The sequence below is a fragment of the Vanellus vanellus genome, assembly GCF_965231255.1.
Source record: "Vanellus vanellus genome assembly, chromosome: Z".
NCBI classification, from domain to species: domain Eukaryota; kingdom Metazoa; phylum Chordata; class Aves; order Charadriiformes; family Charadriidae; genus Vanellus; species Vanellus vanellus.
In genome coordinates this window covers 61,739,752-61,766,612 of record NC_138908.1, presented here as the reverse complement: position 1 = coordinate 61,766,612, position 26,861 = coordinate 61,739,752, and the positions used below count along the sequence as shown (strand labels likewise).

The window sequence follows — 26,861 nt, the reverse complement described above, 5'->3', positions numbered from 1 at the left end:
CCTACAGGAATGCTGGTGTTCGCAGTTCCTTCGAATGCTTAATGTCAATAAAAATCCCCTTTGGCATTAAAAGAACAAGCTGCTGGCAGTTTGCCCTCAGAAGTCTACCTTTAACAGTTCATCTTCTGTTGCATCTGGGAATTTCTCATGGAGTGAGCTCTTCAGAACTTTGGCTATATATCTCATTCCATAACTACATGTAGAACAGATGAAAAGGAAAAATATTGGAAAGACTTAGATGAAACACAGAACAATCATTCTTGTGAGCCAAGTTATTGGCTTTTTACCCAGCCACTTAAAACACTAAATGAGATGATAACAGAAAATACAAAAAGTTTCAAGTACAGGGAGACATTCATGAAGCTGCTAAAGCAGAGTAGGACAAGTGGAGAAACCACTCCCTCTACTGGGGAAGTCATTCGAGATGCATGTATCACAAGCCATGTAATTTGAAAGGGTCTCCATTACTCAGTTTCAAGTGAAGCTTCACTGTGCACATGAACTGCAGCTTGGAGAGTCCTAACTCAGCACTTACGGCATCATATTGAGAGAAGAGAATATGGTCGTGAGAACTTTGTCAGTTACTGCTCTCAAACTCTGAATCGATGATTCCAATTTATTGACCACTTCCGTGTGCGTTAATGCTTGTTCTGTGGTGACATCGTACGGCAATTTACTGCAAAGCAAACAAATATTAAACCAGGCTAAATGTATTTGAGAATAAAATACTTGTTTGTTTCATAAGGGCCATCAGTGAACAGAAAAAAACCTGTCAGACAGATACAGTTGAAATTGGTTAAGTAACAAAAGTCTCAGATGCATTAACTTCCTTTTTTTTTTGGAGGGGAGTAGTTTGTTTAGGTGGGGGTGCACATGCCATCATGTACCTCCCCTTAATTACAAAAGGGGAATCCTAATTTAAGGCATGCGTCTCCACATCCCAGTCCCTGCATAGCTCCTCAAAGGCCTGGGAAACTACTAATATGCTGTTATAAAACCTGGGAAAAAGGCTATAAATTCATCCATGTCTACTTGTAAAGATTAAGTTATTGAAGTTCATGACCAGAAGAGTGATCCTTTTGATGTTCAGAGCAGGTTAAAGTACCTGTTTTTCAAGCACCTCTCCCCAAAAACTCATTGTGCTGCAAGAAGATGGGGAAGGGATGCACGGACACAGTACAATTTGTCAGAGAAGGAAAGGGAGAGCAGAACTGAGGGATCCCTTGAGTATCTAAATGGTACAGTATGTCCAGCTTCCTCACTCACCTGGCCTCACCGGTCTGCATTTCTAGCTGGTTTACCCATGATTTGTACACATCCACAGGACTAGTGTTGATTATGAGGGACTTGTCCTCCATGATCTCCTTCACCACTGGGGCCAGAAGCTGGCGCAGAGTGTTCTGTCCACGAGCACCACGATTGAAGCTGACAACCATCTTAATGACGGTGGGGTTTCCAGTAACAATATCCTGTATCTGGTCTACCTTAGAGCTGTATCAAGAAGAGTTGAGTTCTCAGATCTGACTTATGTATGCAGTTATCCATGTTTTCAAAACACGCACTTTTAAAATTACCATATTTCTATGTTAAAACATGTTTATACTGTCTATTACTTAGGCTTTCAAATGAAACAGGATTATAGAAGCTACTACCTGTGTATATAATAATGTGTTATAATAATGTCCCTGGAACATAGCATAGCTAGTGGCAGCTAGTGTATACCTGATTCAGACACAAATACCTGTTCAGCAAATACCTGTGAAGGGCATAAAAAAAGATTTAATTGTTTCAGGATAAGTCACCACTCTTGACTTACAGAACATACATTTACACAAAGAAAAGACTTTCTCCACCCTTAAATACTGAAGCACAAAAGCAAGCTGCCCTAGTGCCTTTTCTTTTTGTGAGCAATTTTTGCATACAAAAATATTGTCCACCATAGAAAGATTTGTTTTTCTGAACTAGAAAAGCTTAAGTTAATGAATAAGTTAAATTTCTCTAGTAACAAAAATATAGAAAAATTTTACAGCAGTTTAAAGATTAACCATCACGTTCTTTTAGGTATGAAGTATTCATTGAACTGTCTGCAACACAAGTTAACTAAGGTCTTCATGTGAGTGTACATACTTTATCTCCTCTTCTAAAGCAGTTTTGAAGAGTTTTAGAAGCAGATATTCTTCTCGTTGATTGGAGGCATAGTTGTATAGAGTGAAGATGACAGTATCCATAAACTTGGTTGATTTGTTTTGTGGCATCTGGAAAATCAGCTTCGCCAGATATGTGGGATTAGTCTACAAAACAAAAATTACTTAAATATTATTGTCCAGGACAAACTACCCTGACTTGGGGGTAGCTTGCTCTACATTTCCATTAATACCAAAAGTGGTTATGTTGATTCCCACATATGTAAATTTTCCATATTGGCCTTGCTTTTTTTTCCAAATCCTAATGCATAAGAAATGTTAAATACTGCACGCTAAATACTCATGATCTGTGAGCAGCACCAGGAAGGATTTTATTTATAGGCTCCAAACAGTACCTCTGTGCATCAGGTCTATGTATCTGATGACAATGACAATTTACCAAATGACAACGGCTATCTACCGAGAAGACATTGCATACTACATGTCCACTTAGGTATCAGCGGGCATCTGCCCTGGAAATATCTAAAATTCTTCTAGAAAAACTTCAGCGAGATGAGAGGCACAAGAACAGATGCATTGTATGTGGTCATCTGCATAGCAGATATCTTCCTTTCCACCACATATAATGCACAGTAATGGTCACAGTAATTTACATGGACTAAAAGGTGTGTGGAGGAAAACATTTCTCTTTGGATTTAGTATGGACTGCAGTTATCAATTACAGGAAATATTAGAAGTTGATCATACTATTTGCTGCAGTCTGGATACTACTTTGGAAGTCTTTTCCTAATCACTACTACAATCACTAAAACAAAGCAAGCAATATATTTCTAGTTTTTCATCAGCAATTTGCTGACATGTTAATTTCTACATTAAGATTTACCTGTAAAAGGTAGAACAAGTGTTGATAAGCCTCCAGTTTTTTTCTTCTCTCTTTACTCAAACCTTTGATACCCTGTTTGTCAACCATAACCATCTCTTCCAGCTGAGTTTTGCTCTTTTTGTTAAGTTTCTTACTGTGCAGTACCACATCCTGGAGACAGATGATCAAAAGTTTAGATTATATATTCACAAAAAAGGCCAATTGGAAAAATTAGTATTTTCCCAACCATGTTAAATGTGATATTCCTCCAATGTTAGCAACTTTGTATTTTGCTGCTCTATTGACTAACCAGTCTTTTGAACATCTTTATCTTGTCACCAGTATGTCTTGCCAACAATGACTGTTTGGGAAACCTGATCTCATGTACAGATTCATTCATCATTTAGTTAACAATGAACAAGCTCTCAAATATGAACAGATGCCTACTCCATTGTACTACAGAAAAGATGCTTACAGTTGGCCAAGCAATTACTATTGTCCACAAGCAGCAAAACAGAGTGACATTCGGTAGCAAACCGACATACCACTCAGGACAACACAACAACCTCTACCACAAGGTATTTTGACAAGATTACTTAAGAAACACAAAGAAACCATTTAATTTACCACGAGTATTTTAACTAATTGAGTGCGACCAAGTGCTGGCACAGGTTGCTCAGGGAGGTTGTGGCGCCTCCACCCTTAGAGATATTCAAAAGGACATGGTCCAGGGAAACCTGCTCTAAGTAACCCTGCTTGAGTAGGGGGTTTGGATCAGATGACCTCCAGAGGTCCCTTCCAGCCTCAACTGTGATGTGATTGTTTAATCCTGAGTTCCTTCAACACACAGAACTGCTCAATGCATGCTACCAAGGGAGCCTGAACAGGGCCTGCTGACCTGAAGAGTGATTCTGTTTTTCACCAGCAGTCCAATCTTTATATCCATTAAGTTCAAGTCCTTCTCCAGCTGTTGATTGGATCGGATTTTTGTAACCACTTCTTCCCTTAACCTTGTAACTTCCAGTTCTTCTTGAAAGTCTAAATCACTTTGTTCCAAGAGGTAGGCAAATTTGCGCAGGACAGTCAAGGGTGGATTTTCAGCACCAACTATAGTTGAAGTGAACAGGTTTGTTAGTTGACATGATACTGAACACCCCTAAAGCCCTCAGGAAACTGATCACTATATGGAAAATTTTGGAACTGCAGAGAGAGGTTTATGCCAGTTAGAGCAATATTTGTGTCATACCGTATAAGTATAGCTATCCAAAATTGTTTCAGCTATAAAACAATTGGTTTACAAGCACTTGCACTTGCTTTTGAAGGAGAATAGGAGACTGAGAAATCCCAAGGTTAAAAAAAAAGAAATGACTGAACACAGTAACATACTTCTCCCCAAATATACAACATTGAACTGTTGCCACTTACTTAGTGTTCTGTAGTCCTCCCTGGCTTTGTTTGCTCTGAGAAAAGCTTGTATCTTCACAATTTCGTCATTCTGGAAGGGACCAAGATTAGGTAAAAGAATCTATTTATGACATATTTCTGCTCAGAAACACACTGCAGCATCTGCACCCTCTTTCCTGAAATTCCCAGAACTGCCTGTGCTGTCATATTACCCTATTTTAATGCTTTGTGTTCAAAAAAGGACAAAAAGGACTTACGTGATCCTTGAAGTATTGCAGCCGTTTCCTGTAAGCTCTCCTTGCTAGCCACATTTTGACCCATGACTGAATCTGAAAATTAAATAAAATTAAGTAAAAATTTAACAGACACCGCACAAAATGTTTTGTGTGTGCGCGTGTTTTAAAACTTGCTTCTGACAGTCCTCTTCTGCAGGCATGCTGTTCTCACACGCTCAGGGCCACAGACGTCTGGCCCTGGGCTCCTACAGCCCAGAGGCCAGATTAATGGGCTTTAACTGAAATAGCAAGTTAAGTGCAAGGCTCTACCACCCATGTGTAGCATTATCTATGGAAGTCTTTCTCACCTTCAGGTCTCAGCTCTCGGTTGTAAACCAGTCTCCTTCAGAGGCAGGAGATCAATATCCCATCTATGACCGACTCATGACATAGTATTGCATTAGCATCTCAGAAAAGCAAACACTTTTCAGGCAGATAGGTTTGTCAGCTTTTAAAGACATGACACACTGTCAGCTCAAATATTTTCTAATTTAGTGGAATGGAAATGGAATCGTAAGGAAATTTCTATTATGAGCCACTCAAGTTCAGCAAAGCTTGGTAAAAGCCAATTCCTTCGAGAAGCATTTTACTGTCAATTAAACAACTTTCAACACCATGCCAATTTCTGGAGCACAAGTGCCTCCAGTTTGCGTTCCTAGCCTCCGATTCCCAGGTGGTGGAGGACCAAGCCAAGGGATAAAATATACTCAGGCCCCAAAACACAATGTGATCTTACCTTAACAATAGCAGCAACATTGCCTTGAAGCACCTTTAGTCTGTCAACATAGCTTTTCCTTTGTTTGAATCCTTTCCAGAAAGCCTATTTATGAAAGGCAGGAGACCATTATTACTAATACGAAACTAGTATTTATTAAAATCGACATATATACACTAAAACCATTCACAGTGTTTATTTTGTAGAGAAAAACTGCCATTGTGGTAAAAAGATAACTTAGGTATAAGCAAGCTTGCCGCTATGGTTTTAAGGTGCCCTGATACATTTCATGTTAATTTTGCCCAATCTCAGCACAAACATTTTGTTGTCCAATGCCATTTCCTTCCCTCTCCTGAAGCCATCCTTACTCTGATTACCACATCCTTTAGCATCCCAGTCAGTGGCTTCATCCCACACAGGCAAGGCTCTGCCAGCTCTTGCCCATTACACCCAGAAGCTGTCCCCTGCCTAGCTGGGCACACGTTGTTTTTGGCCTGGCCTCCTTCCCAAGTCTCTGGTCTTCCAGAGTCACTCAGGATCATCTTGTACCACAAATAACCTCCCAATTCCCTCATTTGGCTCTCCCTTTGCTCTCTCGGAGGCAAACTCTTGGCAAGGAACCCAATGGCAGGGATAACACAGGTACTCTCGCTGCCTTTACCATATTTTGCCTTTCATCTCTATCCAGCCAGTGACACCAGCCTCGTCCTCTACTTGTCTTTTCACAAGTAATTTCTGTTCTAATGCCCATATAAAACAGAGGACTTTATTTACCTACATTTCTCCATATTTTTGAACCTGTTCACAGACCCTGAATTCCTCAAAGAACAGTACAGTCCTTTACTGGGCTCAGACACCATGCCAGAAAATGAAAAGTCAATCCCAAACACAGCAGCTAGTGGTAAAGGTAATTTAACGATTCATGGTGATAAATAAGTTACCATAGATTAAGAAAATTAGTTGTATATTTTTCTATATTCTTTTTCTTGGGAGCGGGGAGTGTTGATTGATTTATTTTTCAAGACTGGAATAAATTGCTTCACCATTTAAAACCAGTGTGCATGCATTTGCCAATGTTCACACCCTCAGCAGAAAGTTTCCTTTATACTCCTTTCAGAGTCCAGCAAACTGAAGACATCCAAGAAATACTGCCAGAGCCCAAGAACACTAGGGTGGCTGCCACTCCCTACCCAGCTATGACTTCATGGAGCAGGAGCAAACCACTTCCCAGTGGGTATAGTCTAGAAAGGAATGTATTTCTTAAGTCATGCTTTGCCAAAGAATTTTTGCTTCGATACTCAACAAATATCTTCTGATCTTGTACTGTGCATAGTTAGGTGTACCATGCAAAACCTGAGCACCTCAGAATAAAGCCAGGGCTATGTATTTCTGAGCTTCTCCCACTGAAGTAACTCAGACTGCACGTGGATATGATCCATTCTTTTAAAACTGTGTATTTGCTATTTAAAAGCATAATTACTCCGATGTGGACAGGGACATATTTGCAGATGTAGAATTTTGAACTGCTGCTAATGAAAACAGGGAGACAGACCTATTCTATCAGTGGTAGTAATCAGCCACATCACCTATCACATGCAGAAAGTTGCCCAAGCCATGTTACCTTCTTGTTCTAGAAGAATACCTGTATTTTGATGGCAGATGGTTCCTGGTTTTGAAGGTATGCTTTTCTTTCCCAATAATTTTTTCTGACTAAGAATCCCCTTGCTCGGGCTTGCAGCCGAACAATCAGATTTTCATTAGCAAGCCACAGCTGCTCTCGATTGTAATCTGCTGTAACTTGCCCGACAATGTTCTGTTAAGAGATCATGGAAAAAGGTCATTTAAAAGCAAAAAAACTCAAGCCAAAACCATCCTGGAATTTGGTCCCTATTATCTTAATCATCTGTACAGCTTATGTTCATCCTATCCGAGCCCCTCTGATTTACCCCTAGATTTTAATCCATAGGAAGAGCTACTTTGCTACCACTGAATTTTTTATGCAGGATAACTGAACTCCTTTCAAGCCTCAATTATGCAGCTAGATAAGCCATTTTGAGAAAGGTTTTTTTTATATATATACTTTAGGAGAGTTCTGCTTTCCTAACACAATTTTTTTTTTGTAAAAGTCAGACATCTAGAAATACTAATTGAATCAGGGAGCTCTCTACAGAGAAGCACACAAATATTGCTGCAGTCAGAATTTCAGAAGGACCACACTGTCACTTGAGCTGTTTGTGCAGCAGAGTAAACCTATAACCCGGACGGGCTGCCTCAGAATAAAAAAAACCCAGAAGTTGTACTTGTGTGGCCTACTTTGTTTTAAGTTGTAATTCATGCAAATGCAAAACCTCTACAGTAAGGGAGTTTAAGCATCACACTCATCCTATTGAACTTGGAGATAGCAGAATGCTGTCAGATGATTAGTTTTAAACATAAAATGGTGCTTCCACCTGCCCCCAAATACATCACAAAATTCCTTGTCACAGACCTATGTGAAATCCAAAAAAAAAAAAAAAAAGGATATGAAAGCAATCAGACTTTCCTCTGTCGGTATCTGCTCGTGGTCACTAAAAGGAATGCTTTAACTTCCAGTTAGGAAGTCCCTGAATCATTGTCAGACATCAGACCAGAGGCTGTGCTACCGCTGTCTGCTTAGACTTAAGTTGCTGCTATTGTCAGCAGCAGATACTGAGCTAAAGTGATATCCAGACTCACCCAGCACAGCTTCTTCCCTTGATATTGCCATGTCTAACTCTCTTCCTCAAATGTTTATGCTACATTTGCAATAAAAGCAAAGGTTTCAGCCACCTACCTGGATTTCTTCACCAGTTAACCATGAAGTTTTTGGTACAACTCCTTCAGGGGCAACACAGGTACCTTCCTCAGTGTCCACATTGTAATAGTAATCATACATGTTTTTCATTACAAGTTTAATCCATGGACTTTCATTCGAATCTAAAAGCAATACATACCATTAGTACACATTTGTGCCCTGTTATTACAGCTCTCCCTACCCTTTTCCCACCTCTACATTTGCTATGAAGACATTTTATGTGCAAAGTCACTATATATCTTGGGCTAGTTTTTAAGTAAGGATGCTTTCAAAATATCCTGTTAGGTGGATCAGGATTGTTCTTCTAGAATGAAACAGTTATGAGGTTAGTACAGATCCGCTGCCCACCTCTCCAAACCCTAACATGTCAAGTTAGTACTTGCTCCTGAAACAGCGTGTGCTACGTCTTCCATCTTCACTCACAAAAGTGAAACTGAGACAGTGTTTATAAAAAAAATGTTCTTGTTTTCTGGCCAAATGTTAGCCTTATTGGCACTTAGCTCACAGGGGACATTTCCTATATCCACATAATTTTCTTGTTTAGTGCCTTGGTAAACAAGGCTGTATCCTGACAGGCAGGAAAAGCCTCATTTCCTCATGGACAAGAGGCCCCAAGGTGAAGCTGATAAGGTCAGTGGTGCAAAATGCGCTCTCAAAACTCGTGTTGCAGGATGAAACATGACCATCTACTGCAAGACAGTGTACTACATTGACAGTAACTTTTTATATATATATATATATAAAATTGTTTGCTAATCTTGGCTGCATTAGCTGTGACCAGCTTGCAGCTCTAAAACGTCAAAATATCTCATCCTCTTACTGTGGGCAGATTTTATCCCCATCTTTTGCTGATGCCTGCTGCTCTGACACTGCACAGGGATCATAAATGAGCTGTGGGCACACTCTAACAGAGCCTGGCTTGATATTTGGCAATAACCTGTACGGCTGAAGCGTGCAGCCTAACCCCTCTCTGCATCTGCTAACAGACAAAAAATATTTAAAAAATCAGAGTAATATGGTTCTCTGAGAGGATGGACAAGTCTATTGACAGTCACAGAGAAGCTGCCCTAAATTCACTCATAGGCTAGTTTGAGACTCTAGAAAGTCTTAGCTAGACTATGGAAATAGCTAGACTCATTTGTCAGCAGGTACTACGGTCTGGATGATGTTGAACTGTTGCACACATCACGTCAAAAGCACTTGGGCAACTATAACATTTCTCAAATGATTTAAAACCAGCAACTGCCTTCCTCAGCTTACAATGATTTTAGGTAAGCTTTCTGGGTTAGTTTTCCAGTTGCCTCGGTGATATGGACATGTGGAACTGTCCTGTTCAGGAAAGTTTTTACCTTCTCTAGTTTTCAGCTTCTTGGCTTCAGAGAGGTTCCTGAAGTAGGTTTCAGCACACTCAGGAATGACTCGTAATCCAAACTTGGACTGCAGTATCATCAGGATTGGCTGTGAATCACCCTTCTCCAAGCTCTTGTTAATCATTGATGTTCCAACAGCCACTAGGGTAAAATAATGACGTAGAAAATTAAGTGGTTTTTACTCTATGTACCCACAACTCTAGCCTCCAGCAACTTTGATAATGGACTTCTAAGGCTGGCACACACAGACATCATGACATACGCAGCGGTTCAGTGCTTCACCCACTTTTAGCCTCCTTCATGCTTGTAAGAACAAGTATTTCAGAGAACAGCAAGCTTGTTAGATAGAATGCGTGCACTCCGCCCAGGCTGGGATGCAGCCACAGCACAACTGAGAGTGGTCTGAGGGCATAGCTGCTCCTCCATCAAGTGACACAGCAGATGACGCCAGGGCAGGGGCTGAGGATGGCAGCTACCTGCCCCCCTCCTCCTCCCTACCCCCAGCCTGCCCAAACAGACAAGCCATCATCTGCTGATCACACAGAAGCCTTCTAGACATGCATGAAGTCCTTAGGTTACAAGCTGTAAACCTTAACATTCACTTTTACTGTACAAAAAGGGAATAAGCTGATTGCCTTGAGCAAAGTCTTGCAACACTAAGTGTCACAAGTTGGGATCCTGAAGTGACCCTTTCTTCTCCTCTCCCCCTGGGAGCTTGTTTAAAGCTAATGCAGCAAATTCATGCTCTTGAGTTTGCCTGAGATGAAACATTTGCTTCCACAGCACATAAAAGTGCCCCGAGAGGTGATGCTATGAAGCATTTTCAAACTTTGAGGTTATAACACCTTTCCCATACTGTGATTCAGGACTTCCTAAGCATCCTTTGCTTTGTGCAGGTCCCACCATCACCGAAGGAGCTGATACCACCACACCTGACAGCATGTAGCAACACACATCACTTCAAAGTGCCTTACATGCTAGAGGTATATGCTGCTTTAGAAACTGCTGCTCTGGTCTTTAATGCCGTTCCTTCACATCTAAATTTGAAATCCATGCACAGAGGAACAAGTGAATAGATGTATGGCTAGAACATATACATTATATACTGGCTTAAGTGAACCTGGCTACCTTTGCATCCCACAGCAGTGCTTCACACAGTCTAGCTATGAGATGTTTCTGTAGGTCCCCTGCTGCCTGACTTTTTCTCATCTTTAGTTATGCATGTACTTTTGAAGGAAAATGTAAGAAAAATGCTTAGTAGGCAAAAAACTAAATTCATCAGAAATTATTCCTTTCCATTGAAATGCTAGTGATTAATGAATCATGGAATCACGGGGTTGGAAGGTACTTTCAGACATCATCTGGTTCAACCCCCTGCTAAAATAGGTTCACCTAGAGCAGGTTGGACAGGAACATATCCAGGTGAGTTTTGAGTATGTCTAGAGAAGGAGACTCCACAACCTCTCTGGGCAGCCTGTTCTGGTGCTCTGTCACCCTCAAAGTAAAGAAGTTTTTCCTCATATTGAGGTGGAATTTCCTGTGTTCCAGCTTGTGCTGGTTGCTGAGCACCACTGAAAAGAGTCTGGCCCCATCCTCTTGACACCTGCCCTTTAGATATTTATAAGCATTGACGAGATCCCCTCTCAGTCTTTTCTCCAGGCTAAACAGACCCAGGTATCTCAGCCTTTCCTTATAACAGAGGTGCTCCAGCACTATCATCTTTGTAGCCCTCCGCTGGACTCTCTTTAGCAGTTCCTTGTCTTTCTTGAACAGGGGAGCCCAGAACTGGAGACAGTACTCCAGACATGGCCTCACCAGGGCAGAGTAGAGGGGGAGGATAACCTCCCTTGACCTGCTGGCCATGCTCTTTTTAATGTGCCCTGGGATACCACTGGCCTTCTTGGCCACAAGGGTACATTGCATGGTCAACTTGTCCACTAGGACTCCCAGGTCCCTCTCTGCAGAGCTGACTTCCAGCAGGTCAACCCCTAACCTGTACCAGTGCATGGGGGTTATTCCTCCCCAGGTGCTAGACCCTACACTTGCCCTTGTTGAATTTTATGAGGTTCCTCTCCACCCAACTCTCCAGCCTGTCCAGTTCATGCTGAATGGCAGCACAGCCTTCTGGTGTGTCAGCCACTTCTCCCACTTTTGTGTCATCAGCAAACTTGCTGAGGGTACACTCTGTCCCCTCATCCAGGTCCTTGATGAATATGTTGAACAAAGCTGGACCCAATACTGACCCCAGGGGAACACTGCTATTTACAGGCCTTCAACTAGACTCTGTGCCGCTGATTATAACCCTCTGAGTTCTGCCATTCAGCCAGTTCTCAGTCCACCTCACTGTCCACTCATCTAACCCACACTTCCTAAGCTTACCTATGAGGATGTTATGGGAGACAGTGTCAAAAGCCTTGCTGAAGTTGAGGTAGACAATGTGCACTGCTCTCCCCTCATCTACCCAGCCTTCAATGATGGCATGACTGGCTATCGGATTGGTCAAGCATGCTTTCCCCTTGGTGAATCCATGTTGACCACTCCTGGTAACCTTGTCTTCCTCTACACACTTAGAGATGACATCCAGAATGAGCTGTTCCATCATTTTTCCTGGGATGGAGGTGAGGCTGACTGGCCTGTAGTTTCCCAGGTCCTCATTCTTGCCCTTTTTGAAGACTGGTGTGACATTGGCTTTCTTCCAGTCCTCAGGCACCTCTCCTATTCTCCGTGACCTTTCAAAGATGATGGAGAGAAGCTTTGCAATAACTTTTCTCTGCTCCCTCAGCACTCGTGGGTGCATCCCATCAGGGGTGATCTCTAACACGATCCTCCTTGATCAAGGGTAGGTCTAATACTGTGGCTGTTGCTCTAAAGAAGGGTCACGTGAACCCTGTAAAATTATGACCTAAACAGAGCTTAGTCATTCCCAGCTGCAGGAGAACTGTGGGCTCCAGTCCCCTCCTGCAGCTGTTGGGATGCATCAATACTGTGAAAGGCTCTTCTCTGCACCCATCCTGTCTTCAAACAGCTATCATAAACAAAGATGCAGCTGTCTGGTGTGATAAGCCTGAACTCTCAACAGGGCCAAAGATCAGCTTTTTCCTATAACGTGGACTCTCTCCTGACAGATCCTGCTTTGAAAGACAGACTCTTGCTGTGAACGATTAAGGTTGGTATTGGTGTCTATTTCTGGAGGCTCTACAGCTGATATTTGGCCAATTTCATTTTGTCCTCCACTTAGATAAGGAGTACAATAGTTGAACTGATTCAAGAAGTGAAGCAAGGTGATGCGAACTGCACAGCGAACACCACAAAGAATTAGGAAGCACACCAGCATTTACTGAACAAGTCTTCCTAAGTGAAGATAAAAGATACAGAATCCTCTACTGATAGGGAGGAGTGTTTGTAAAAGTCTCTTAAAATTTCAATACTGTAATATTTAATATGTATAAAGCGTAAAAATAAATTTGGAAGGGATCAAGATTCTTTCAGTACAGCTGTCAGTACTTTCTCCTATTTTACTGCTTATTTGATTGCCATTACTGCCGCAATCTCAGAAATACACTTTGTTCTGATTGAAAAAATAAATCTTTGACTGCCTTGCAAAAGTTTTGGAATGGGATGTGGGGATTTGTTTGCCTTTCAAAAATAGCATCTCTGAGATAGATCAAAATGAAAGTTTATTTCCAAGCTGTGATCAAGCTGAACTTTAAGTTCAGACTACGTGAACACAACATGCTAACTTCCTGAGACAGGATGTGTTTGTTATAGGAACTATCAGGTCCTGTGCTGTGGGGAAATTTCAAATCTCAGTTTTTAGCTGCAAAACCTTAGAGTTCCTCTGAAGAATGTGCTGTGCTGACACTGCTTCTCTTCAGCCCAGAGGGCAAAGTACAGGAGATTAGTAGTTATTTCCACAACTGACTTGTTAAAAACAGTTCTACTGATCATATGTGATTGTGAAAATCCATGCATTTACTACAAACACTGATTCTATGAAAAGATTTTACTACAACAACTAGCTAGTGGATGGAGCAGTGGCCAATTGTTAGCAAGATTGTGTTGGCATATGGATAATGCTGTGCTAATTTCTTCAGGCCATTTATGAGATGTGTTCTTAATGCTTTTACACCAGTGGACCCAAATGAGGATGTTTTCAAGTTGCTTTTTAGCTTTAACTTACATCTGTTTATAAACTATGCATTTCCTTCCCTTCTCTGCACTCAGATGTTTCCTCATGTGCCTCTGGGTGGCATTGACGGGAAGCAGTTTTTATTCACAAAAGAAGGTATCAGCACTCCTGAGTACAGTTGCTCAGTTGAGACAATGCGTGTGCATCTGACCCTGTCTCAGAAAACACAAGCCAGGTGCTTTTCGCTCCAGATGCGTCACCTACAAAAATACTTCAAGTGTCTTCATTGTATCTGGCTGGTTACATTAAGACTGTATTAATTGATTAAACACATTCTAAATTAACAGTAATGCTAGATACAATATTTCTGTGGCAGGGTTAGAAGATTTTGTAATAGCTGGCTGTGTTTGTTTTCTTCCACCCACAACTTTCCAAGCGCTAACTACTGACATAGCCTGCCTGTAAGCAAAGAGGCTGCTGCGCTAACGAAGGCTGAACGCAGTGCTGCAGGAATGCACCGACTTCAGCAGTTGTATTCACAACTCTGAGGGTGCAAAAGAAGGCGACACTGACTCACCCAAAGCCAAGTCAAGCAGAACGTGAACCAATACCCAATGCCAAGCTAACGGCCTCGGCTGGTCCCCGCTCACCCGAGGTTGAGACACCACCATGGTCTCCAGTGTGCCCCATACACCCAACTACACTTGGTTCTATGTTACTTGCCAAAGTACATGACGTATTATGGGTATTTTTCTAAAATTACTGTATGTAATCCAAACTTGGACAGAAGGTGTTGAGTGCATTCAGTGCATGATGCTCTGACGGAATAAGCCCCAGAATTTTTCCTTTGGATTTCTTCCTCTTTGCAGATTGGAAGAGCATGCACTTACCCAAAAAGCCTGAACGCTCTTTTTACACTACTTTTAAAGTTAAAAAATTCCTAATTTTTGTTTGTTAGCACTCAATAAAAGACATAATAATAAAACAGGAATAAGCAAGGCTGTAAACGTATAAGAATTTGCTCTTACAACATGCATCAAGATTTTAGTCTTATATAAGCAAAATAAGCTCCTCAACGGTATATCCCTTCTCATTCACATATCCTTCCGTTTCGCCAGCTATGTAAAGATACACTGACACTAGAAATCTTGGTCACGATGTTAACCTTACATAACCAAATCCACTAAATTATTAGCCAAGCCTTAAGGATTACCACTTTAGATAAAGCCAGCACCACCGCTGGAGATCTAAGCCACCCTAATTTCAGAATGTAAAAGAACAAGCATTTGTTTCTTTTGATGTATTTAAAGGGCTGCCACACTTTCCTGAAGTGGAAAAAATAAATTACCAATTTCAGGTTTTTTAAGACTAAGAAAAAACAAGAGCAATGCAAATGCAGGTTAATGCTTACAGATCGCCGCCTCTTTTATATTGTTATTGGCATCACTGATTCCTTTTTGTATTTCATCCAGCCACAGAAGCGCTGATTCATCTTGCGATTCCTGGAAAAAGGGTAGAGAAAAGCCTTGAAAAAAATGAACTATAACAAAATTTGTCTGAACATACTGATAGAGCTCCAGTATACAATCTCCTCTCCTGAAGCCCTTGGACACTAAAAAGAATCTGACTGCTTAAAACCAGCAATAAACCATATCCATATTCTATTTACTGACTCGAATAGACTCCTGTTCAAATACAAAGCTCTGAAAGTTTTCATGAACAGAAGATGCCATCCTGTTAAAGAACAGTAGAAGTTGAGTGCAGCTAGAAACATTTTCATTTCCATGATGCACAGGCAAAGTAATCTCAGTGTCAAATAAAATCACACATTATCAGGCAGCACTGTGATCGTGCATAAAGAGCACAAAGCGGAAGACTGCAGGAAGTTGACTTTCTTTCAGAATCCCTTATTTGGAAAGAATCCACATGTACACCTGAGTACACATTACTCAGAAAATAACAGCGAAAACTGACATAGAAAGACAGCTCAGGTTTGGTAATGATGACATAGTTCAGGTGGAGAACATTTCAGGAATTAAGCAGCAGAGCAGGTCTCACTCTTCCTACAGGTTAATAGTGTATGACATTAAACCCAACTTAAAATAGAAGGTGAAGGAAAGTGGGCTCAGCATCCCCACTAACCAACCCTGCTCCTGCTGCCCAGGCTCACAGACAAACCAACACTTCAGCTGAGAAAACGGGGTTTCGGAGCTAAACTGACATCCAAAATCTAATCCAGTAGGTGGGGGAACAAAATTCATTCTCAAGAGGAAACAGGAGTGCCAGGTCTATGACAGATTAATGATGAGACAAACTGGAATGCAGTGATTTGATAAAGATCTAGGATTATGTACACACAAATACTACAGGTAAAAACCCCAGAAACTTGTTAAAGCTAAAACAGTACAAAGAAACAGCTTCGCAATGAATATCCCCGGGTTTGTGCCCAGCTGCAGGCCAAAAATCCAATAAATCTGCAGAAATTACAAAGAGAAAACAGGGTAAAAAACACTAAAGACAGACTCTTCAGTTTCCATCACATATATAAACAAGGTAGCAGAACATCTAAATAAAATCACGTAGTGTCAGGCAATCACATGACGGTGAGCCCATACCACAAGTTTTTCTAATAAAAAAGTTAGAGTTAACACTTGAGAGAGAGTGAGTACTAAATTCTGAAACTACAGCTGACAATTTTGAGAAAAGGATTGAGAAACTGAAAAGACTTCCTTATCTGGTGTCCAGCTTTTACACACTAAATACAAGAACAGATGCAAATACTGCTCTGGAGCCAAGTACAGCTTATGCTGAGCCTTGCTGCTAGCTTGGGAGCCAGACCAAGACTTGGGGCTAGTTTTGTCTGCTGAAGCAAACCATTGTTATTTGGCATTCAAGAGAAGAAAAAAAAAAAAAGCCGGGCAGAGAAAAAGGAAGGGATCAACAAAACAGCAGATGAAAATAGGGGAAAGGTTTTAGAGGCTGCAGGCTGTGGAGGGGTGGGAACTGTCTGAGCGGAGCCAGCAGCCGGATGGAAGGAGCACAGACGGCTAACAGCGGGAAGGGAGGTAGAAGGCAAACCAGAGCACGGTTTTCTTAAGGCATGTCTGCATGCGCAGCTTGCTTTCACCTTTGCTAAACCCACATCACCGCACTCTTCTCCAAGCCTGGCTCCTCCCTTGAGGAGCGTACAGAGTTCAGCGACATGGCATTTCGGTCTGTGGATGAGACCCTTGAGGATTTACTAAACACAGCCTTTTATTTTTCCAAAACCCACCTTTCTACCCCAAATATCTGTATGTACAAATTCCAGTAGAACCCCCCCTCCACACCTTCTGCTTTGGGCTTGTGGTAAATTAGGAGTTAAACTGCTGCTGTAAAGCAATTTTATCTCTGTGTTGGGCAGAGGCTGAAACTGAGTCATGTGTGCATATTTGGATACGTCACACCCTCTTGCTGTAGTAGACAAAGAACAAACTAGCTCCTTACCATAAACCTCATGCCTACAGGATGCTTCTGGAGGAAAGATCAATCATTCTTTAGTCCTTTACAGAGGGGAAAAAGATCCCCCACAAAACGCCTCTTGAGATGAAATAGAACGGCACCGTTGTTTGGCTAGCTGGATTTCTCGTACTACAATGAAGATACTGCTTTTCACTGGACTGCTCTCTCTTACCTCCAGTCTTTTCACAACAGGTGAGTCCTCCTTTCGGTATTTACTCCATATTTTAGTCAATAACATGAGCTTTTTGATAATGATGGCGCTTCGCCAGCTTAAATTGTCGTACGTGCATCATTACAGAAAACTCAACTCTGGGAAGTCTCACTAAAGGCAGATTTTTATTCTTCTGTTTCAGTGACACCTTACCTCCCCCCCAGTCACTTTCTGTAAGGAAATTTATTTATGGGATCTTTCTGCACTTACAGAAGATGCATCATTTCTCTAGTATTTCTGTAGCGATGTGATAATCTTAAACCTGTAGAGTCTTGTTCTTTCTGCTTTAAAATGTTCAACAGAATTATGACTTCACAGATGGTGCTATTAGAAGGAAATGCTCAGATAACTATTGTGACAAAAATGACTAAAGGAAATGATCAAATAATAAGCCCTTTCCCCACCCCCACTAGAATTAAAGCTGTTTTCAAACCAAACTAATTTTTAAAAGCTATTTTATAAATATACATATACACGCGCATGCACATGTATGTCTTTTAAAGAATGACTACATTTAATTTTCTGGATTAACCATCCAGAAAATTACTACAAGGGATGTAGTCTACTAGTTATAATTTCAAGACGTTCTACCATAAATATGCCTGTAAACATTGCTAAAACTATTTTCCTTATTTAATTCCAGTATGGAAGAATAAAAGAAAAACCCTCAGGTTTTCATCCAAATTTCAGTTCACTTCTGAATTCCAGATTCAAGACGCATGCTCTAAGCTTTACATTGTCTTTTTGCATTAAACACAGCTAAGAAAGTTTTTAAATGACAAAATAAATTACACAGATTTTAGAAAGTATTTTGAACACATTTGTGTTTCATCTGGAAAAGTCTCCACATTCTCTACTAAAGATTGACAAACAGGCACTAATAAAAGTGGCACCATTGGCTTTGCCACATGCTAACAATATTTACTCACTATAAATTTTCCTGCTGCATTAAAAGTGTTATTCACCTAGCAATAAATTTGATCTAATATCAGCCCAAGCATTTGTTTTCAGTTCCCAGGACTAACTACCCTTCCTCGCACATGAGAATCTGAAAAGATCTGGTTTGCTTTAGTCAGAAGCTGAAGAATAGCAATTATTTGATATATGACACCAAAAAATTGAGGGTTATTTCAGTTTTCTACTTTGAAAGTTTCAGCCTGTGTTAGGCAAGACAGGGCTTTTTGCATCTTTTGCAGCCATTCATTTCATCCCTGAAGTGACAAGGATAGTACCGCTGTTTGCTTTGGAAATTCTGATCAAGCCCAGATCAAGGCTGCTGCTTATAAAATGAATTACCAACATTGCTACTACTGGGAAAAACCCTCTACAGGTAATAAACATTACACAAGTGTCTGATATTTTTTGCCAAAGATTACTGAACTCATGCAAAATGCAGAAAGATCAGCTTAATACTAAATTAATGCTAAATTTTCAAGGTTGGGTCTGAGATGACAAATACAAGTGAAGATTGTCCTTGAGTACACTTGATATGAACACCCAAAGCAAAGGAGAATACCACCAAATCTTTTAAACATATATTGCTTTTCACATGGAGATGTTTACCTTTCTCTGTACCTGAAGGTGAATTATATTGCTAATCAAATAGCTTGCCTTTTTTATTTTTTTTTAAGAATTTTAACTTTTTTTTAAGCTTCAGAATTTTCACTGAATGGCTCTGCAGTTAAAACTGTGTCTCTTATCAAGACTTTCCGTGGAATTTCAGCAAGAGACTACGATTATATCCCCCCTTATGCTATAGAAGGGGAAACAACAACTGTCCATATCAGAGAACACAAATGCTCTTCAAAAAAGTCAAATGACTCCACTTTAACAGAAGTGAACAACACTACGCTGAAGTACCTGACCAGTTCTCTGAGCACCAAGCTAATACCCTCTGTCTACCTCAGTGCTGTTCTATTGGGTGTACCCTCTAATGCCATCATTTTGTGGATGCTGCTCTTCAGGATCCGGTCTGTGTGCACTGCCATCCTCTACACAAACTTGGCGGTTTCAGATCTGCTCTTCTGCATCATGCTGCCCTTCAAAATAGCATACCACATCAACGGTAACAACTGGATTTTTGGGGAAATGATGTGTCGAACTACCACTGCGGTGTTTTACGGCAACATGTACTGCTCCATTCTGCTGCTCACATGCATCAGTGTCAGCCGCTACGTGGCCATCGTTCACCCCTTCACCTACAAGAGCCTGCCGAAGCGTGCCTACGCCATCGCGGTCTGCGCTACCGTGTGGACCATCGTCTTCTTGTACATGCTCCCGCTTTGCATAATGCAGCAAAGCTATTATGTAAAACAACTGGACATTTATACTTGCCATGATGTGCACAACGCCTGTGAAACAATATCTTCCTTCCAGTTCTACTACTATGTTTCTTTAGCTATCTTTGGGTTTTTAATACCTCTTGCAACTATCGTTTTCTGCTACATTTCAATTATACGAACACTCAAGACTCATGAATGGTTTTGGTACGTTAAAGTCAGTCTCTTGATCCTTACCATCTTTGCTATTTGCTTTGTGCCAAGCAATATCATCCTTATTATCCATCACATCAACTATTACTATTACAACACAGATGGGTTGTATTCTTTTTATCTAATTGCTTTATGCCTTAGCAGTTTAAACAGTTGTCTTGATCCTTTCCTTTATTTTCTGATGTCGAAAATTAGAAGTCAATCCAATACTTATCTAACAATGGTTAAAATATACAGAGAAAAATGAATTTAGTTCTATATTTATATTATTGGAATTATGATTTTGTATAGTATTAACCCAGGCAGCAGCCAACCTCAGGTGCAACAACTAAAAAGTCAAGAAATGTTAAAAAATACAACCTCAGTAAAATTTACTTTCTTCCATACACCACACAATGAACGCCTTCAGAAATACGCTTCTCCAGCTCTGTAATTTTACCATGTGTATTGCAGCATCTGTTCATCTGTTGCAACCTAGATTCAGGGAAGTGTCTCTGCACCTTAATTTCCTTCTGAGAAGATCACATTCATGGCCACGGAGAAGAAACCAGAATATTAGTCACCACAGCCTCTGAACACCAGAAGAGGAATCAATACCAGAACAGCACTTTGAGGCCCATTCATGATTTCCAAATACTTCAAATTAGCTCTCAGCCCACAGTCACTGCAGGAACAGTGATGTGAATACAAGTTTTTGGCCCAGTGGGAACAAGTAAAAGCACTTTCTACATGCCCAGGAGCTGTCGAGCTTTGCAGAAGCTCCCTGTCACATAGCCAAGAGCAAATACTGCCCTGGATGTTGGGAATAAAGAGCCAGAGTCCCCATAGGTTCAAGGAACAGTAAGTCTACAGCCACAGACACGGAGCCTGGAGATTTCCAAGGCAGCATCTCCTGTGAGGCTGCTTAACCAGCTTTGCACTAGAGACTTGTTCTTCCACTTTGCCAGCGCCTGCACTCCTCTAGCTCACTGGGATTGCTGGGAGCTAACCCTTATCAGTGTGAATCCAGGCATGCATTATTCTTGCTCGGTAAGCAAAACAGGGAAGCTATTTTGTAGTATCCTCTGTTTCCACATCCTCACAGGAAATACCTACAGTGTTACAAATACTGAAGCTAGTTATGATTGATGGTCCATGTTAGTAAAGCAAAGGGTCAGCTTTTGCATTTACAGAAACTCAAAAGCTACATATATACTGAGTATAAGTTCCTAGAAAATGAGCTCAGTGGTTGGCCTTTATATTTGTAACTGCAGCACCTAAGAGTGATGAGAAAAAATGTTTTCAATCAGTTTGATAACAGTATTGTAAAAAACTTTACTTAAATAAAAACATTTGCACTGGAAAATGTCTTCAAGGAATTTGTTAGTTTTAATCATGCCATTCCCTCAACATGCACAAGAACAGATTTTAAGGATAACTTTAAACTAATCCAGATGTTATACAACTATTGTAAATACAAAAACGTGGACCTAACTGTAAAACCTGTGTGCCTATCACTGAAAAAATAAAATAACACAGGAACCATTTCAGAGTTTGGCACATCTGTTCCACTTTTCAGGTCTCTACAATCACTCCCTAAAGACAGGGTTTCTCTTCACTGGGACCTGAATACACTTGGTTTGAAATGGCCTTGAGAACTGTGAGAAGCTGTGGTTTAAGATTACAGCTATAAATAAATTCCAGGTTTGCGTTTCCAATTTCAAGTAACAAGTAGGTGTGATCTGAGATTAAGGCCTGTATTGGGTACTGGGAGATTTGGGCGCAGACTACTCCAAAGCTGCCACAGCTCCAGGGATGTGACAGCAGGCAGCAAGCAGGTTTGACCCACATGTTTTTCCAGATGCTGGGGAGCACAGAAAGTTCACAGGCAGACCTATCTGATCCTTGTAAATCAAATACTTCCTTTTACGACAGCCCATTCTTAAAACATGCTAAATACAATTAAAGGCAGATCTGCTTTTTAAACAGGACTCAGAAAAAGAAGAGAATAGACAGACTTTAGACATCGCGCTGTCTTTTCAATTCTGTTTGGATTTTTTTTTTTTTAAGGAAAGTTCAATCTAAGTCATATCTTTAGGTAAAGAGTGGTGATGTCTATGTGATTGACCAGCTTAGAGAGTAAACCAGATTAACGCATCTGAGTATTTCTTTTGGGAGCACATATAGTAGTACACTGTCTTGCTCTCTTCCTAAACAGGAGCAGCGCTCCTGTTCAGAGATGTTTTAAGCCATTGCTAAAAGGATGCAAAACCAAAATACCTCAGGACAGAACGGCCAGCGGAAATCTCTAGGAACATCACAAGTGAGATGATTTCAAAGTGATGAGTGAGATTTCAAAGCGATTGCACAACTTGTGTTCCAAGACTTAGAGACACCCGTTCATTTCCTATCAGCACATTCACACAGGGACAGGAGCAGGCACTGGGTTCGCACCTGGGGAGCGCGGTGGCAGCCGGCAGGAGTGACCCAGAGCAGGGCTGCTGTGTGCGGGCACGCTGGGGGCCTGTGGGATGTAGGTCTCTGCCTTGGGGACACCCCAGCTCGCTACGCATGCAGAACGGGTCTGGCATGTCCTCGGCCAGCACTGTGCAGCCACCACCTGCACAGGCACTCTCTGCACGCAAATAACCAGCCTGACCCTGCCAGGACAGGTAAAGTAGTCAGCATGCACTAAACCCTCCCCAGCACGCATGGCCAGGTAGGAGGCTCGTCAGGATCCAGGGCTGAGTGAAGCCAGCCTTTACCTGGGAACCCGAGCAAGAAATCGGGATGTGCAAACACCTTTTGAAAGCTCTGACGGTGGATTGCGGAAACGCACTGTTTCACAGTGGGTACCACAGGGGAGATGGCAAGATAGCTGGAAGATATTTCCAGAAGCCAAAGTTCAGGGACTTTCTCCAGCTGACCGTATTACCTTAGGAACACATTATATGAATTTTAAGCATCTTTTCCAAACACTGGATATTTTAAGTGCTGTGCTAGTAGTTTTAGTTAATCTTGTGTTCAGTCACATCCTGCAAGCTGTTAGGCTGATCTTTGTTTATGCTTCCCTGAGCTGTGACGCTAAGCAGGGCACTGCTTTTGGGGAAGCAGACAGCAGTATCCTGCTGAGATAGGTTTAAACCGAAGGCACATACAAGATGGCCAGTGTGTTCTTGCATGATAAAGTCAGAATGGAAATATGTACAAAACTCCACTACTACAAAACACCAGATTTAAGTAACTGAGACTCCTCAAAGTACTTCCCAGAGGTTTGTTAAGGAACATCATGACTCCTTCAGCATGACTATGACTCCTTTCTGGCAAAACCCTAAATTCCTATCTACTGTAACTACCTGCCCAACACAGACTAGTAACTAGATCCTCGCACAAATTCACGACTATGTCAGGGCTGCTGCTGCCCACATTTGTAATACCTGCAGCAACCTAGTAGAATTAAAAAATAAGCAAGGTTATGTCAAGTCAGTAATGACACACATGCAGAATATGACCTAGTATTAATACACCGAGGATTAATCCCTTTTGCCAGTCAGAATGAGTTGTAGTGAAAAATTTCTTAGCGCCAGTTTGTTGCCATTGGCTTATTTACAACCCCTTAGGCACAGCTGATCCAAACATTGGAAGAACAGGATAGGGACACATTATTAAGTGAAAAGAATTAGCATTTAGGTTCTGGCAAACAGTAACAACCAGAGCTCTAACCTTGCATTTCTGTGCTTTGGCGTGGTGCAGAACATCCTGATAATGCCTTGCATTTACTGGTCTTACATCTTGGAGCTTGGCTGTGGGCAACAGTAGGGTTTCTAGAGTTTTCTCAGGATTTCCTTGGTCAATTGCTTCATTAATGTGGCCAATTGCAATGATTCCTATGAAACAGAAAAGTTAAAGACATAGTTATGAAAGAAATATGCAATTTATCCAATACCAGCTACAAACAAAGCAGCAACATGAAGAACAGAAAAATCAAGTACAAGAAAGCAGAAGCAGCAACAGCAGCTGATTTAAAATTATTTCTGCTCAAATATTCATGTGGGGCATTTAGTGCTACAGTTTTCTTTTCTGCCACAGCTATAGATTCATCTGAATCTACCTCTTCATAAAAATCAAATTTATCATTACCGAAAAAAAGAAACAGACTTTTCTACTTTCAGGGCACTAGTATCTACATGAAGTTTATGGAAAGTTTGGGTGTCACATCTAAATATGTTCACCTACACATTGTCTCACAGTGGTGAAAGACTTGTTTTCAGGTGATTTCAGACCAGATTACTTGAAACCCTGATTTGGACAAATACATATATACTGACCTCCCAGCTACCACGTTACATAACAACTTAGCCACATTTCTTTAAATTTCACCTTAAATAACCAATCCAATAATGTTGACCTTATGAGAAATCACTTGATTGTTCAGACCAGTGGTACTCCGGACTTCAGTCAGCAAGTAACACGGCTCAGTGTATCTAATAAAACCTCTAACTTGTTTTCTTCAGACTGGTCTCAACACTTTAAAATCAATTTCCTCCTACCCCCAAACAGTGCTGACTGGGGTACTTTCTCCCTAGAAAGGCACCAGCCAAGGGCTTCCCCATCACCTGTGAGGGATGGCATCCCTGCCGGCACCCTCTCTCACCAAGCGTCTCCCAGACCCACCACAGCCAAGGTGGCCGAGTCACAGATCTACGCCCTCATAAGGCTTTGGGAATGATCAATTTTTCTGGGGTGCTACCAAAGAGGGACCACACAGACATACAGGCTTCCTTATGGAAACAGAGGCCATCCTTCATCCATTTCTCTCCGCCCCAAATAACCATGCCTAGGTCCAGGTCAGCATCACTGTAACCAAGTGCAGCTATTTCAGTACCAGAGACTGACTGTCCTAATGTAAGACCACCTTTCTTAAGGTCCATTTACCACTCCTAGTGACTGCAGAGACTCAGACCAAAAAGAGTGATGTAAGTCCAATGAGCTGCTCAGCATCCCACCCTGCCTGAGGGCAAACGTTGCGAGCAAGCCACCAGGGTCTGCGGCAGCCACTTGAACAGATTTAGGAAGCAACAATCCAGTCAGGTTTAGTATTTCTGCAAGATAAAGCTTCTCTTACCAGTGTGAAACAATAGCACGCACAACACAATGCAATGCTGGGAGGGTGTACGCACCATGCACTGGTGCCACCCTGGAAACAGCCTGCACCTTACAAAGGCTCTCAAAACTATATGCCAGACTGCTTCCCAGATGGCAAGCACTCAAAGCTGCCTGCTCCTTTCCTTGCTCCAGCAAACTGGGCATTACTGGATAGCCTCAAATTTTAGTGTAAAAAAAAAAAAAAAATCATACTTCTATGTTTAGTGGAGAAATTTGGTCCTTTAGCATTTTTGAAGCCCAAATGACCAACTATGACATTTAATACAACACCACCCTTTTAGGGCAATCCATTTATGCTAGAAAAATTGGGCATAAAAAGCTATTCTCAGACAGGCAATCAAGTTACCACAAAGAGCGGGACAGATAATTGCACTGCATAACTTCTTACCAACTCCCTTGTGAAAAACAAGGGCTTGGAAATCATTAAACATTAAAAAAAAAAACCCACCTCTTTTCCACAGGACACTGCCTGTTTTTTTCTTCCCCTATCCCCCAATATGCTCTTTACTTACGGTTTCTGCAAAATCCCCAAAGCAAGACCATCCATAGAAAGATACTGCCAAGTGGGCAGAACCATGGCATTTGTAGCGCTGCAGAAGTCAGGCACCTTAAGATATCTTTCAGCCAGTCAAAACACAACAAGGAATATTTCAACAACATTTAAAGACCCACAGGTGTTAAATTCTTTAACGCTCTTCTCTCTTGAAGAGTGTCTGTACACAGCCATTCAGCACAAAAATTTATGTACTAAGGACTAGACTATCATCTCTGTGGGCGATGTAGAGGAATAGTTACTTACTTCCATTTTCTTCTTGAATTTGCATATTAACCATGTCAATGCAGTTCTGGATATCATTCCAGCTTAAATAATCTTGGCCTTGAGATGAAGCCTCTGACTTAATAGACAATAGTGTATCAGCATAACTATAAGAAGATATAAAATACATAAGTGTATTCCATATACAAGATGATGTGCCATAGTCACATGTATCATCCATCATTTAGTGCCTAGTATTTTTTCCAATGAATAAACTTCAGACAAACTCATCTCTTGCCAGAAATATACAGACATGCAAGCTGCCTTGCTGGTTCTACACATGCATTTTAGGATCTGAAAAAATCACAGAATCACAGAATTATCAGAGTTGGAAGGGACCTCTAGAGATCATCTAGTCCAACTCTCCTGCTAAAGCAAGTATGTGCTGTATAAATGTTATAAATGGCGCAGTATACTAATTCAGAGCACTTTTCTTGGCAACGCAGGGTGATGGTGATCCATACTCTGGACATACACTTTGCTGTATGGCACTACAGATACATTTTGGAGAAATTACAGTCAGCTCCTTGCTACACTAAGTCAAAGATCAGAATTTCTGCCCTAGCATCAGGTAGGACCCCCTCCTGCTACCCCCGTGCAGAGGATGGTGGGCCATGGGCAGATGATGCTCCTCTCCCCAAAGCTCAAGGTCCTCCAAACACAGGCTCTTTAGCTTATGCCTGCTCTTCTTAGAAGGATCAAGGTAAGCTGGAAACTTTCACAGCAATGTAAACTCACATATACATAAGTTAAATAATTTTCATATTCCTGAGTCAAGCATAGAACTGCCACAATATGGCAGATCAAATACCTGTCTTCTATTTCCAGCAGAAGTGTGAGAAATGAATGGTTGCCAGAAAAAAAAAAATACAGGAGAGAATCATCATTTCCTGCTCCGATTTGTCCTTCCAGCATTCAGCAGCCTGCATTTAAGGGCTTCCCAAGCTGGAGGCTACGTCTTAC

At 41.3% G+C, this 26,861-nt stretch overlaps 2 protein-coding genes across 2 annotated transcripts in view; one reads left to right on the top strand and one right to left on the bottom strand.

The window, feature by feature from the left end:
• The window catches only part of IQGAP2 (IQ motif containing GTPase activating protein 2), a gene marked incomplete at its 5' end in the record, with an annotated part of 129,635 nt that overhangs the window by 17,253 nt on the left and 85,521 nt on the right, over positions 1 to 26,861 (bottom strand). The window contains 15 exons of the mRNA XM_082497716.1: positions 109 to 193; positions 536 to 676; positions 1,267 to 1,491; positions 2,128 to 2,291; positions 3,028 to 3,177; positions 3,905 to 4,113; positions 4,432 to 4,501; positions 4,668 to 4,739; positions 5,422 to 5,505; positions 7,043 to 7,213; positions 8,213 to 8,355; positions 9,583 to 9,744; positions 15,144 to 15,234; positions 23,639 to 23,802; positions 25,881 to 26,005. Coding sequence (XP_082353842.1) covers positions 109 to 193; positions 536 to 676; positions 1,267 to 1,491; positions 2,128 to 2,291; positions 3,028 to 3,177; positions 3,905 to 4,113; positions 4,432 to 4,501; positions 4,668 to 4,739; positions 5,422 to 5,505; positions 7,043 to 7,213; positions 8,213 to 8,355; positions 9,583 to 9,744; positions 15,144 to 15,234; positions 23,639 to 23,802; positions 25,881 to 26,005 — 2,056 coding nt within the window. The remainder of the gene's footprint in view (positions 1 to 108; positions 194 to 535; positions 677 to 1,266; positions 1,492 to 2,127; positions 2,292 to 3,027; positions 3,178 to 3,904; positions 4,114 to 4,431; positions 4,502 to 4,667; positions 4,740 to 5,421; positions 5,506 to 7,042; positions 7,214 to 8,212; positions 8,356 to 9,582; positions 9,745 to 15,143; positions 15,235 to 23,638; positions 23,803 to 25,880; positions 26,006 to 26,861) is intronic.
• On the top strand, positions 17,198 to 20,183 carry F2RL2 (coagulation factor II thrombin receptor like 2; the record flags this gene model as incomplete). Its single annotated transcript, XM_082497717.1, has 2 exons — positions 17,198 to 17,425; positions 19,096 to 20,183. The coding sequence occupies exons 1-2, from the start codon at positions 17,368 to 17,370 to the stop codon at positions 20,181 to 20,183; spliced, it is 1,146 nt and encodes a 381-aa protein (XP_082353843.1). The 5' UTR covers positions 17,198 to 17,367.